This window comes from Lampetra fluviatilis, chromosome 56 (assembly GCF_964198595.1).
Source record: "Lampetra fluviatilis chromosome 56, kcLamFluv1.1, whole genome shotgun sequence".
NCBI lineage: Eukaryota > Metazoa > Chordata > Hyperoartia > Petromyzontiformes > Petromyzontidae > Lampetra > Lampetra fluviatilis.
This window is the reverse complement of record NC_136330.1, coordinates 7,098,597-7,111,266: the sequence shown is the minus strand read 5'-3', so window position 1 is coordinate 7,111,266 and position 12,670 is coordinate 7,098,597. Positions and strand designations below refer to the sequence as shown.

At 49.6% G+C, this 12,670-nt stretch overlaps 1 protein-coding gene across 1 annotated transcript in view; it reads left to right on the top strand.

Annotated features, from left to right (window-relative positions):
• Window positions 1–12,670, top strand: part of LOC144950131 (E3 ubiquitin-protein ligase rnf213-alpha-like) — an 88,769-nt gene that overhangs the window by 30,214 nt on the left and 45,885 nt on the right. Inside the window, exons 16-22 of the mRNA XM_078880192.1 lie at window positions 5,975–6,111; window positions 6,628–6,726; window positions 7,133–7,257; window positions 7,785–7,910; window positions 8,300–8,376; window positions 9,525–9,660; window positions 12,336–12,471. Coding sequence (XP_078736318.1) covers window positions 5,975–6,111; window positions 6,628–6,726; window positions 7,133–7,257; window positions 7,785–7,910; window positions 8,300–8,376; window positions 9,525–9,660; window positions 12,336–12,471 — 836 coding nt within the window. The remainder of the gene's footprint in view (window positions 1–5,974; window positions 6,112–6,627; window positions 6,727–7,132; window positions 7,258–7,784; window positions 7,911–8,299; window positions 8,377–9,524; window positions 9,661–12,335; window positions 12,472–12,670) is intronic.

Here is a 12,670-nt window from a genome sequence, read left to right as displayed (position 1 = left end):
TGTGGTCCCTGACTTGTCGAGATGCACGATGTTCAGGGTGTTCTTCAACCCGTGCTGCTGCAGTCACTGTGCGGTCCCTGACTTGTCGAGATGCACGATGTTCAGGGTGTTCTTCAAGCCGTGCCTCTGCAGTGACTGTGCGCTCCCTGGCTTGGCGAGATGCACGATGTTCAGGGTGTTCTTCAACCCGTGCCGCTGCAGTGACTGTGCGGTCCCTGACTTGTCGAGATGCACGATGTTCAGGGTGTTCTTCAACCCGTGCCGCTGCGGTAACTGTGCGCTCCCTGACTTGTCGAGATGCACGATGTTCAGGGTTTTCTTCAACCCGTGCCGCTGCAGTGACTGTGCGGTCCCTGACTTGTCGAGATGCACGATGTTCAGGGTGTTCTTCAACCCGTGCCGCTGCAGTGACTGTGCACTCCCTGGCTTGTTGAGATGCACAATGTTCAGGGTTTTCTTCAACCCGTGCCGCTGCAGTAACTGTGCGCTCCCTGGCTTGTCGAGATGCACGATGTTCAGGGTTTTCTTCAACCCGTGCCGCTGCAGTGACTGTGCGGTCCCTGACTTGTCGAGATGCACGATGTTCAGGGTTTTCTTCAACCCGTACCACTGCAGTGCATGTGCGGTTTCTGGCTTGTCGAGATGTACCATGTTCAGGATTGACTTCAGCTTGGGTTGCTGCAGTGGCTGTGCAGTCAGTCGTTTGTTTTAGTGCACGCTGCTCTTCAGTTTCCTCAGCCTGTGCTACTGAGACACCTTCGTTGTTTGTTTGAGAAAGTTGCTGCTCCTGCGTTGTTTGTTTTACGTGGTACAGCGCCAGTCTCTTCGGATGTTTTTTTTTTCTTGGAGAGGCTTGAATTTTTACTTTTCGGCATTTTTGCCACGAAGAAAAACCTCGCTCCCGTCACCACTCAGCAAGCTTGTTAGCGTAATCGGCCTGGCCTATCTCTCTCCTCCTGTGATCTTTATTTCCAAGTTTTCTTCAGAGGAGCATTCATGTATCTTTAATTATAACAATAGTATAACCTCAGTACTATATCTAAAAAAATATTATGAACTTATCAAACGATAAGTTGATAATAGATGAAGTAGAGGGTTTCTCCGGCAGGTTGTTTTTCAATTTTGCCAAGAAATAATTTGAAAACGAAATAAATGAAAAGAAAAAAAAGTATCATACCTGAAAATATGAGCAGATGCGCAGCAATCAAAGCCGGAGCGAAAAATAAATATTTATTTATAATTTATTTTAAAAATGAAAAAAGTCTAAAAAGATCAAATTTTGTATCGTTAATAAACACTGTGCAAAATAAAAGTGATGCTTTTTTTAGTCCCTGGGTAGTAAGTGTTACACACACACTTGGACTTACGCACCTAAAAAAAATGATTAAAACAAACTGAATGTTTTGTCGTTATGTTTCTATTTACTTGACGTTAACGAAAGAGGCAAATAATAAATGAAAGGCACCCGGTTTAAATAATAAATTAAGATAATACATTTTCCGTCATTTTGATTGAAAAATTTGCCGCGAGCGAAAGTGTGAAATAAAAAGTTACTCATATTAATAAACCTATGTTACTTATAACTATGTCCAAATGCACACAAATTAACCCGAACCAACAAATCTCACTGACCAACCCCCGCAAGCAGGGTAGTGTGAATAAGCTGGAGCGAAAAAGAAAGAGATTTATTTAATCTTTATAAAAAAAATGGAAAAAGTCGAAAAAAATCAAATTTTGATTTGTTAATAAACACTGTGCAAAGGAAAAGTGATTTTTTTTAGTCCCTGGGTAGTCAGTGTTACACACACACTTGGACTTACACACCTAAAAAAATGCTTAAAACAAACTGAATGTATTGTCCTTATGTTTATATTTACGTGACATTACCGAAAGAGGCAAATAATAAATGAAAGGCACCCGTTTTAAATAATAAATTAAGTACGATAATACATTTTCCGCCATTTTGATTTTTTACATTTATCGCGAGCGAAAGTGTCAAATAAAAATGTACTCATTAATAAACCTGTTACCTGTAACTTTGTCCAAATGCACACAAATTAACCCGAATGAACAAATCCCACTGACCAACCACCGCAAGGAGGAGGGAAGTGTGAATTAGCTGGAGCGAAAAAGAAAGAGATTTATTTAATCTTTATTAAAAAAAATTAAAAAGTCGAAAAAGATCAAATTTTGATTCGTTAATAAACACTGTGCAAAGGAAAAGTGATGATTTTTTTAGTCCCTGGGTAGTCAGTGTTACACACACACTTGGACTTACACACCTAAAAAAAATGCTTAAAACAAACTGAATGTATTGTCCTTATGTTTCTATTTACGTGACATTACCGAAAGAGGCAAATAAAAAATGAAAGCACCCGTTTTAAATAATAAATTAAGTACGATAATACATTTTCCGCCATTTTGATTTTTAAATTTACCGCGAGCGAAAGTGTGAAATAAAAAGTTACTCATTAATAAACTTATGTTACCTGTAACTGTCCAAATTCACACAAATTAACCCGAATCGACAAATCTCACTGACCAACCCCCGCAAGGAGGAGGGAAGTGTGAATAAGCTGGAGCAAAAAAGAAAGAAATTTATTTAATCTTCATTTAAAAATTAAAAAAGTCTAAAAAGATCAAATTTTGATTCGTTAATAAACACTGTGCAAAGGAAAAGTGATGATTTTTTTAGTCCCTGGGTAGTCAGTGTTACACACACACACTTGGACTTACACACCTAAAAAAATGATTAAAACAAACTGAATGTATTGTCCTTATGTTTCTATTTACGTGACATTACCGAAAGAGGCAAATAATAAATGTAAGGCACCCGTTTTAAACAATAAATTAAGTACGATAATATATTTTCCGCCATTTTGATTTTAAAATTTGCCGCGAGCGAAAGTGGAATAAAATTTACTCATTAATAAACTTATGGTACCTGTAACTATGTCCATATGCACACAAATTAACCCGCATAAACAAATCTCACTGACCAACCACCACAAGGAGGGAAGTGTGAATCAGCTGGAGCGAAAAAGATATTTATTTATTCTTTATTTTAAAAATTAAAAAAGTCGAAAAAGATCAAATTTTTATTCGTTAATAAACACTGTGCAAAGAAAAAGTGATGATTTTTTTAGTCCCTGGGTAGTCAGTGTTACTTTTTACATGCTTCACGTAAAGTCCTGGTCACAAAAGCTAAGTTTGTGGGGAATTATAGCCTTTTTGAACTTTTGAGGCATAAGCACGTAAAAGGTAACATTTATTACCCAGGGGAAAAAAATCGTGTTACATCGTGTACGATCATCAAACATTGCTCAACCTCTATCATCTTCTTACCTAATAATTCAAAACAAGAAAAAGTAGTAAACACTAATATATATGTTTTAACGGAGCTGTTAATAAGCACGACTCACCTTGTAAGCTTGCCAACGGAATGAAAATCCCCCTCCACCGACGGCGCGTGTGTGCGTTGCCAGGGGCAACCCCCGGTTAGCGTGTCGCGCATGCGCAAATGTCGAGCGCGGAGCGGCACGGGAAAATAAATAAATATATTGCTGAATATCATTTAATCGATCATTAAACCACTTTAAAGGTGACGGATGAAAAAAACGGACATGCCTATTCCCACCGCGGAGCAAGGGACGTGCCTCCCGGCAAAACATTTTCGGCCTAAACCCCACGGTCCGAGCGCCAAATCCCTCGCAAGCGAGCGTACACAGACGGACAGACAGACAAACAATGGCTCACTTTACTTAATAATCAGGCTACAGTCTACATTATAGACTGCCAGTACGCTCACCCAGCTTAATAATCAGGCTACAGTCTGCATTATAGACTGCCAGTACAATCACCCAGCTTAATAAGCAGGCTACAGTCTACATTATAGACTGCCAGTACACTCACCCAGCTTAATAACCAGGCTACAGTCTGCATTATAGACTGCCAGTACACTCACTCATCTTAATAACCAGGCTACAGTCTACATTATAGACTGCCAGTACACTCACTCAGCTTAATAACCAGCTACAGTCTACATTATAGACTGCCAGTAAACTCACCCAGCTTAATAACCAGGCTACAGTCTGCATTATAGACTGCCAGTACACTCACCCAGCTGAATAACCAGGCTACAGTCTACATTATAGACTGCCAGTACACTTCTAGATTTGAAGCTTTCGTGACTGCAAGGATTCATACTCTTAGTTTTTTCGGTAAAGTCACGTAGGTAAAAAATGAAATTAAAATTAATAAAAAACCCTCACTTGATACAGTAAATCTGGCTGTGATGGTCCCACCTGATGACAGAGACTTGTGTTGCCTCCGAAACGTCGTGATTTTTATTATTTTATATTAATTTTAATTTCATTTTTTACCTACATGACTTTGCCAGTACACTCACCTAGCGTAATAACTATTTGTGCAGTCTACATTTAAATAATCGAATCTTGGCGCACTTGGATTTCATTTTAATTAATGAGTTTTATTTTCATTTGTATATGTTATGCTTTCAAGTTTTCAGAAGTTTTTAAAATAAGCTTTTCCCCCGGGCAACGCCGTTAGTAGCAGTTTATATTAACCAACTTATATTAAACGGCCGATTCTAAATGAATCTACTACATTCGATTCTTTTGCGTGATTCAGCGAATCAATTCTTGACGCGCTGGGGGTTTAAAATTTTAATTACACAGTTGTATTTTCGTTGGTATGTTATGTTTTAAAGTTTTCAGAAGATTTTAAATGTATTTGTCCCCCGGGCAACGCTGGGTATATCGAGTTTATAGCACAAAGTCTTCGCCTGACAAGTGTGGGGTGTCGAGGCCTAGTAACGTGCAGAGCCTCCGGCCTCGCCTAGATTGCCCACCCGGCCGAGGCTGGGTCCTGGGTCGCTACCCCCTTCCCCCCGCGCTAGAATAATACTGTCTAATCGCTATAATTTTATTATCTACCGACCCTATAATAGTAAGTGCACACATTGGGGTGGGGGGGACGTGAAACTTTGATGTATTTACCTCAGCATCGCGTGTAAATTTTTGTGCGTTTGGAACGGGAATGAAAAATGGCGGCCGCCCCACAGCCACGGCGTGGTGCCCGTTGCCAGGGGCAACCGCCCGTTGCCAGGGGCAACCGCCCTGGTCGGCGTCTCGCGCATGCGCAACGGCGTGCTTTGTCACGTGCCGGCCGGCAATAATAAATCAATAAAGAGAAATCGCACTAAATCGATAATCGGACCACTTTAAAGGTGACGGACGAAAAAACGGAAATGCCTATTCCCACCGCGGGGCACGGGACGTGCCTCCCCGCAAATCTTTTTTGTCCTAAACCCCATGGGCCGAGCGCCAAATCCCTCGCAAGCGAGCGTGCACAGACAGACGGACAGACAGACAGACGGACAGACAGACAGACAAAAAGTGACGTTCATAGGTAAGATTCGTTATAATTGTATTATTTGCATTTTTTTATTATTATTTAGCTTAATACTGTAGCTTGTATTATTTTATTATTTTAACCAATTTGCCGTTCCATTATTCAATTATTCATTTTGTTCTAAAACATTTTTTATTTAATCATTTCTATTATTTTATTTTAGGGCGCTCCAGTTTCCTCCCGCATGTATGGACACTCATTCATTTGGCGATAACAGCTGACTATATGGAGGACCGCAGAACTCGGGGCATTGTTGGTAGCGCCTCGTCTGTGGTCCCTCCTCCTTGCTCCTCTGAGTCACCCCCTTTCTCTCTCTCACTAAGTTGCCCCCCCCCTCTCTCTCCCTGAGTCGCCCCCTCTCTCTCTAGGAGAGGAGAAACCAAAGCGCAGCGGCGGTTGCAGCGTCAACCGGTGACATCGTAGTAGGGGGTGAACGAAGTCTGGCGACAGAACATCCACTGGTTGGCTTCCCAACAACGTGGACCTCATATCGTCAGCTCCCTATCAACACCTCTCCCCCCCCCCATCCGACCCCCACCAGGTGACTACACACGCCCGGCTGCTGACCGCCACGGACGCCGCGGTCATCGCCAAGGCCGTGAGCGATCCACCCGCAGTCTTCGTCCTGCTGGCCCTGCAGCAGATCGACACGGAGCATGCCTTCAGCAAGCGCGTCCGGTGAGCAACGGCCGTGGCGGTGACGATGGTAGTCTGGGGAGCGGTGGTGATGGTGGTAGTCTGGGAGAGCGGTAATGGTGGTGATGGTGGTAGTCAAGGGGAGCGATAGTGGTGGTGATGGGGGTAGTCTGGGGAGCGGTGGTGATGGTGGTAGTCTGGGGAGTGGTGGTGATGGTGGTAGTCTGGGTAGTGGTAGTGGTGGTGATGGTGGTAGGCTGGGTAGCGGTGGTGCAACTGATAGAGTGCTGCGCTATCAACCCAGTGGCGGTTATATGACCTGGTTCCTGGGACTCCCCTAAAGCCTAAAATGAGCAGCTGGTGCGGCGTGCAAACATCGCCACTGGAGAGACAAAGGCGGCCGGGCGTGTCGCTGGCCACCCGCCCCCTTCGTGCGCCATGCCGGCCTTCACAGTCGCCGCTACTCGCTACCTGGCGGCAGTCGCCCCAACAGTCCGCAATCCGCTGGACTCGCGCTGAGAGTCTGCGATGTCGGCTGACGGCCGTCCCTGTCTGCAGCGAGGTGTTCTCGGCGCCCGGCGACCGGCGATGCCTTCTGCTGATCCAGTCGGACTTCGAGGATTTCAGCCACGGACCCAACCTGGTGGCATGCGCCAAGTGAGCACCCTCTAACCCCCCCTCCCCTCTACCCCCCTCCCTTTCCCGCCTTTCCCCCACCTCCCATGCTTCTCTAATAATGCTTTCCTGGATTTCTCTGTTTGCGCATAGTCACTTTAAGATGTTTTCTTGTTCATGTTTTGGTTTTTTGTATGTTGCGGTTGCACCCGATTCAAGAGCCGAATGGCTCACAGGGCTATACATAATAAATGAAACTGAAAAACTGAAATGAAAACACGTGACTCTTCCCCCTTTTATTTGATTGGCTCACAGCAGCAAGATCGGTGATTCCGCCAGAGTCCGATCTTACTTGCACGGCGCAGTCGCACGTCCACCGTCATCTACATCACCGGTCTGCCATGTGCGCCGTGCACGTGTGTGCCGTGTGCCGTGCGTGCCACCGCAGGTACTGCGCCATGAACGAAAGGAGCCGGGCTGGCGCGGCACGATCGCGTGTCCACGTCATCTTCATCACCAAGTTGCCGCGTGTGGCCACCACCACCTCCTCCCAATATGTGGGCTTCCATGGGGGTGAGTCACAGTGGTGGAGATGGCGGTGGTCCTGGTGGTGGTAGAGCTGGTGGTGGTGTTGATGGCAGTGGTGGTGGAGATGGTTGTGGAGGTGTTGAAGGCGGTGGTGGTGATGGTAGCGGCAGTGGTGGTGATGGTGGAGATAGTGGTGGAGTTGATGGCGGTGGTGGCGGTGGTGGTGGTTGTGGAACACCATGAGCAGTAACCCTTAATATTTGTTATGGAAGGACAGCACCACACAATGAACATATACAGTGATGGGGCATTGATATTGTGATGATCATCATGCTGTGATTTTGATCATGTTCTTGTTCATCATGTTGATGTTTGTCATGTTGATATTCGTCATGTTGATGTTCATCATGTTGATGGTTGATGTTAATCATGTTGATGTTCATCGTGATGGTTGATATTTGTGATGTTGATGTTCATCATGGTGATGTTGGTCGTGTCGACGTTGGTCGTGTCGACGTCCGTCATGTCGATGCTTCACGCCCGCCCCTGCCGCCGTGCACGTGACCCCTCAGGCCAGTGGATCTCTGTCCACATCGACGACCTGCGCAGCTCCGAGGACCTGCTCGGCGACGTCATCTCCATGTGGGGCCTCTCTCTCAGCGAGGTGTTCGCGCGCTGCTGCGGGGTCACACGTTCAGGTGCTCGCCAGACGAGAGTCTAAAAGGAACGGCTGATCACAGCAAGCAACACAAGAACACGTCGCCCATCGTCATCCTTGCCGTCCATATAATCGGTCCACACGTATGAGAGGCAGTGCCAGTCTCCTACAGACACCGCGGTATTTTCCGGGGTGGCCGACGGTGCTCCAAATCGCCCCGCGAAATCACAACCAGGCATGCACACAGCACAGTTCGGTGCACTGCGAGTGCCTGCCCCACCACCCCTACCCCCCTGCTACCCCCCCCCCCCCCCCTCGTGCGCCGTGCCGGCCTACATTGGTACCCATCGCGAACAGCACTTGCCCCCACCGTCTGTTCAAGGCTATCCTGGGGGCCCTTTGTCTTATTCGCCCTCTTCCTCCCAACAGAAAGCACAGAGGGGGAGGAGCCGGAGGAGGAGGGGAGAGGTTTCCTGCGGAGTGTGCCCAGCCGAACACCTGGGCTGGTATGGAGCAAGGCCCGGCTGTTTGATACCAATTGTGTCATTGGTTCTAAATTCGCCGTCTCGGCTCTGTGGGATCGCGACAGGGCCGGATTAAGTTTCTTGTGGGCCCTAGCCACTTCTGTTTCCTAAGCCTTCAGTGATAACTACCTACAGGATTTTATTGCTGCGCCATGTCACTGCTACCGCTGCTGTCACTACGCTTGGTTCTCACGCGGGTACATTGGTTGGAACTTTCTACGTTTGGTAGGGCTGAATTAAGGTTCTTGTAGGCCCTTGGCACTACTGTTTCGGAGGCCTTAGGTGATAACTTGCCGACAATTGGGTACTGCTGCCCCATGCCACTGCTATTACCGGCCACTGCCACCGTGATGATGATGAGAGAGAGACATGCCGACTCCAAATATACAGCAGCAGGCGTCAGGGTTGGGATCGAACCCCACGACCTCCTGTATACCAGGCGAGGTAGTTGACATCTCCTAGCCACCATGGTCCCCCTATGGACCACGGATACCAGCTAGCATGATAGAGTCATCACACTATGGACCTGCGCACTTAACCTTCGAACAACGCAGCTTGACTGATGATGCTGCCGCTGCCACTGCGCTCAGAAATAATCAGCGGGCCTGCTGCAGCGTCCGCACCCATGTCAGCAGTTGACTCGACAATGATGACGACGACGATGATGATGATAACGATGACGACAATGATAACAACGATGTTGACAATTATGATAACGATAACGACGACGATGATAACGATGATGACGACAATGATGATAACGATGACGACGATGATTACCATCATGATGACGACGATGACGATGATGGCAACGATGATGATAACGATGACGACGATGATGACGATCATGATGACGACGATGATGACAATGACGATGATGATGATGGGGTGGGGGTAGGCCTCGGCAAGGTAAGGTAATTGTACCCTTTTTACTGGGTAAAAGGGTAAAGGTAAAGGGTAAAGGTGTCGAGATGCCAAGGGGTAAGGGTAAAGGGTAAGGTGAAAGGTAGGCTCGTTGCTTTTTACCTTTTACCTTACCTGCTAAAGGGTAAAAGGTAGGGTAGAGTGATTGTATTGTGGTAAGGTAAAAGGTAGGGTAAAGGTCGGCATCTGTGTCTGTGCACCAACAGACGTCCGCGGGCAGCGCCCGCCGCCTGGTGGCGAGCTGCGTGCAGGCGGCGTGCAGCTCGCTCCGGGACCCCCCCGCGCTCTCCGCCCGATCCACGCAGCGTGTCCACTTGCTGCTGCAGCTGCTCGAGACACACGGTGAGCCCCTCTCTATGAGTTGTCCTCTCTCTATCTCCGTGAGATCATGGAGCGAATACTGCGACAGCGCTGGGTTACAAGTTGAAGTTATTACTATAGCTACCACGATTCAATGACAGTGGTCAGGATCACTCGATTTGCTCTTGTCATGAGAGCTTCGCCAAATCTGAACGACTCACGTGCCCGCGGTACAAGGCGGGGGAGGAGGCGGCAGTGATGTTACTGGTGCCGTGCGACCCCAACCGAATACTTGCGTGGCATTTCTCCGCCTGGGCGATGCGGTCTTTGGGCCAACGCGTGTTCCAATTGTGTGGGTGGGGCAGAAAACGGCAGCGAATTGAACCCGCCGGGGGATGCGCAGGGAATTGCCTCAGCATTGGGGCGGCGTTCGGCCAAGCGCCTCTGGATTCACGTTGAGAAGCAGCGGGAGAACCCGGAGGAGGAGGCAGGGTGAACACTAAGAGCTCCATACACAGAGAGGAGCGCCCGATCCGGGGAGTCGAGCACAGAGGGCCCCTTGTCGCTGAGAGGCACGAGCATCGGCCACTGTGCCACCCTGCCACCCGCAATGCACCGCATGTGTGGTCACAAGCTGGTGGTGTGTGGCTCCCACAATGCACCGCGTGTCTGGTCACAAGCTGGTGGTGCGTGGCTCCCACAATGCGCTGCGTGTCTGGTCACAAGCTGGTGGTGCGTGGCTCCCACAATGCACCGCGTGTCTGGTCACAAGCTGGTGGTGCGTGGCTCCCACAATGCGCTACGTGTCTGGTCACAAGCTGGTGGTGCGTGGCTCCCACAATGCACCGCGTGTCTGGTCACAAGCCGGTGGTGTGCGGCTCCCCCAATGCACCGCTTGTCTGTTCACAAGCAGGTGGTGTGTGGCTCCCACAATGCACTGCGTGTCTGGTCACAAGCTGGTGGTGTGTGGCTCCCACAATGCACCACGTGTCGGGTCACAAGCTGGTGCTGTGTGGCTCCCACAATACACCGCGTGTCAGGTCACAAGTTGGTGGTGTGTGGCTCCCACGATGCACCGCGTGTCTGGTCGCAGCTGTGGTGTGTGGCTCCCACAATGCACCACGTGTCTGGTGACAAGCTGGTGGTGTGTGGCTCGCACAATGCACCGCGTGTCTGGTCGCAAGCTGGTGCTGTGTGGCTCCCACAATACACCGCGTGTCAGGTCACAAGTTGGTGGTGTGTGGCTCCCACGATGCACCGCGTGTCTGGTCGCAACTGTGGTGTGTGGCTCCCACAATGCACCGCGTGTCCAGTCATAAGCTGGTGGTGCGTGGCTCCCACAATGCACCGCGTGTCTTGTCGCAGCATTTGTGTGTGGCTCGCACAATGCGCCATGTGCAATGCAAGCTCCCACAATGTACCGCGTATCTGGTCGCATGCTGCGGTTGTGTGGCTCCCACAATGCACCGCGTGTCTGGTCGCAAGCTGGTGCTGTGTGGCTTCCACAATGCACCGCGTGTCCGGTCACAAGCTGGTGGTGTGCGGCTCCCACAATGCACCGCTTGTCTGTTCACAAGCTGGTGGTGTGTGGCTCCCACAATGCACCGCGTGTCTGGTCACAAGCTGGTGGTACATGGCTCCCACAATGCACCACGTGTCTGGTCACAAGATGGTGGTGTGTGGCTCCCACAATGCATCGCGTGTCTGTGCACAAGCTGGTGGTGTGTGGCTCTCACAATGCACCACGTGTCTGGTCACAAGTTGGTGGTGTGTGGCTCCCACAATGCACTGCGTGTCTGGTCTCAAGCTGGTGGTGTGTGGCTCCCACAATGCACCGCGTGTCAGGTCACAAGTTGGTGGTGTGTGGCTCCCACAATGCACTGCGTGTCTGGTCTCAAGCTGGTGGTGTGTGGCTCCAACGATGCAACGCGTGTCTGGTCGCAGCTGTGGTATGTGGCTCCCACAATGCACCACGTGTCTGGTGACAAGCTGTTGGTGTGTGGCTCCCACAATGCACCACGTGTCTGGTGACAAGCTGGTGGTGTGTGGCTCTCACAATGTACCGCGTGTCTGGTCGCAAGCTGGTGGTATGTGGCTCCCACAATGCATCGCGTGTTTGGTCGCAACTGTTGTGTGTGGCTCCCACAATGCACCGCGTGTCTGGTGACAAGCTGGTGGTGTGTGGCTCTCACAATGCACTGCGTGTCTGGTCACAGGCTGGTGGTGTGTGGCTCCCACAATGCACAGCGTTGTCTGGTCGCAGCTGTGGTGTGTGGCTCCCACAATGCACTGCGTGTCTGGTCGCAGCTGTGGTGTGTGGCTCGCACAATGCACCGCGTGTCCAGTCATAAGCTGGTGGTGCGTGGCTCCCACAATGCACCGCGTGTCTTGTCGCAGCATTTGTATGTGGCTCGCACAATGCGCCATGTCCAATGCAAGCTCCAACAATGTACCGCGTGTCTGGTCGCATGCTGCGGTTGTGTGGTTCCCACAATGCACCGCGTGTAGCGCCGGCTCCCACAATGCACCGCGTGTCTGGTTGCAGCTGTGATGTTCGGCTCTTCCAATACACCGCGTGTGTCTGGTCGTAGGCTGTGGTTGTGCAGCTCCCACAATGCACCGCGTGTCTGGTCGCAGGCTCTGGTTGTGCGGCTCCCATAATGCATTGCGCGTGCAGCGACGGCTCTCACAGTGCACCGCGTTGTCATTCTCCGTAGGGGAATTTTCGGAGGAGCTGATGAGGCAGATTCTTCGTCTGATGAGGAGGAGGGACGAGGACACAGATGCGCCGCGTGACTGGATGCTGAAAGAGGCCTGCAAAGTGAATGCCATCCAGGAGGGCGGCTCTTTTCGGTAGCCACACGTCCGCTGTCCACCATCAGCATTGCCGTCATCGTGATCGTCAGCTTCACCAACTTCGTGGTCGTCGTCATCATCGTTGTCAACGTGATCATCAGCTTCACCAACGCCGTCGTTGTCATCGTCGTCATCGTCGTTATCATCATCGTCAGCTTCATCAACATTGTCATCATTGTCGCCATCGTGATCATCA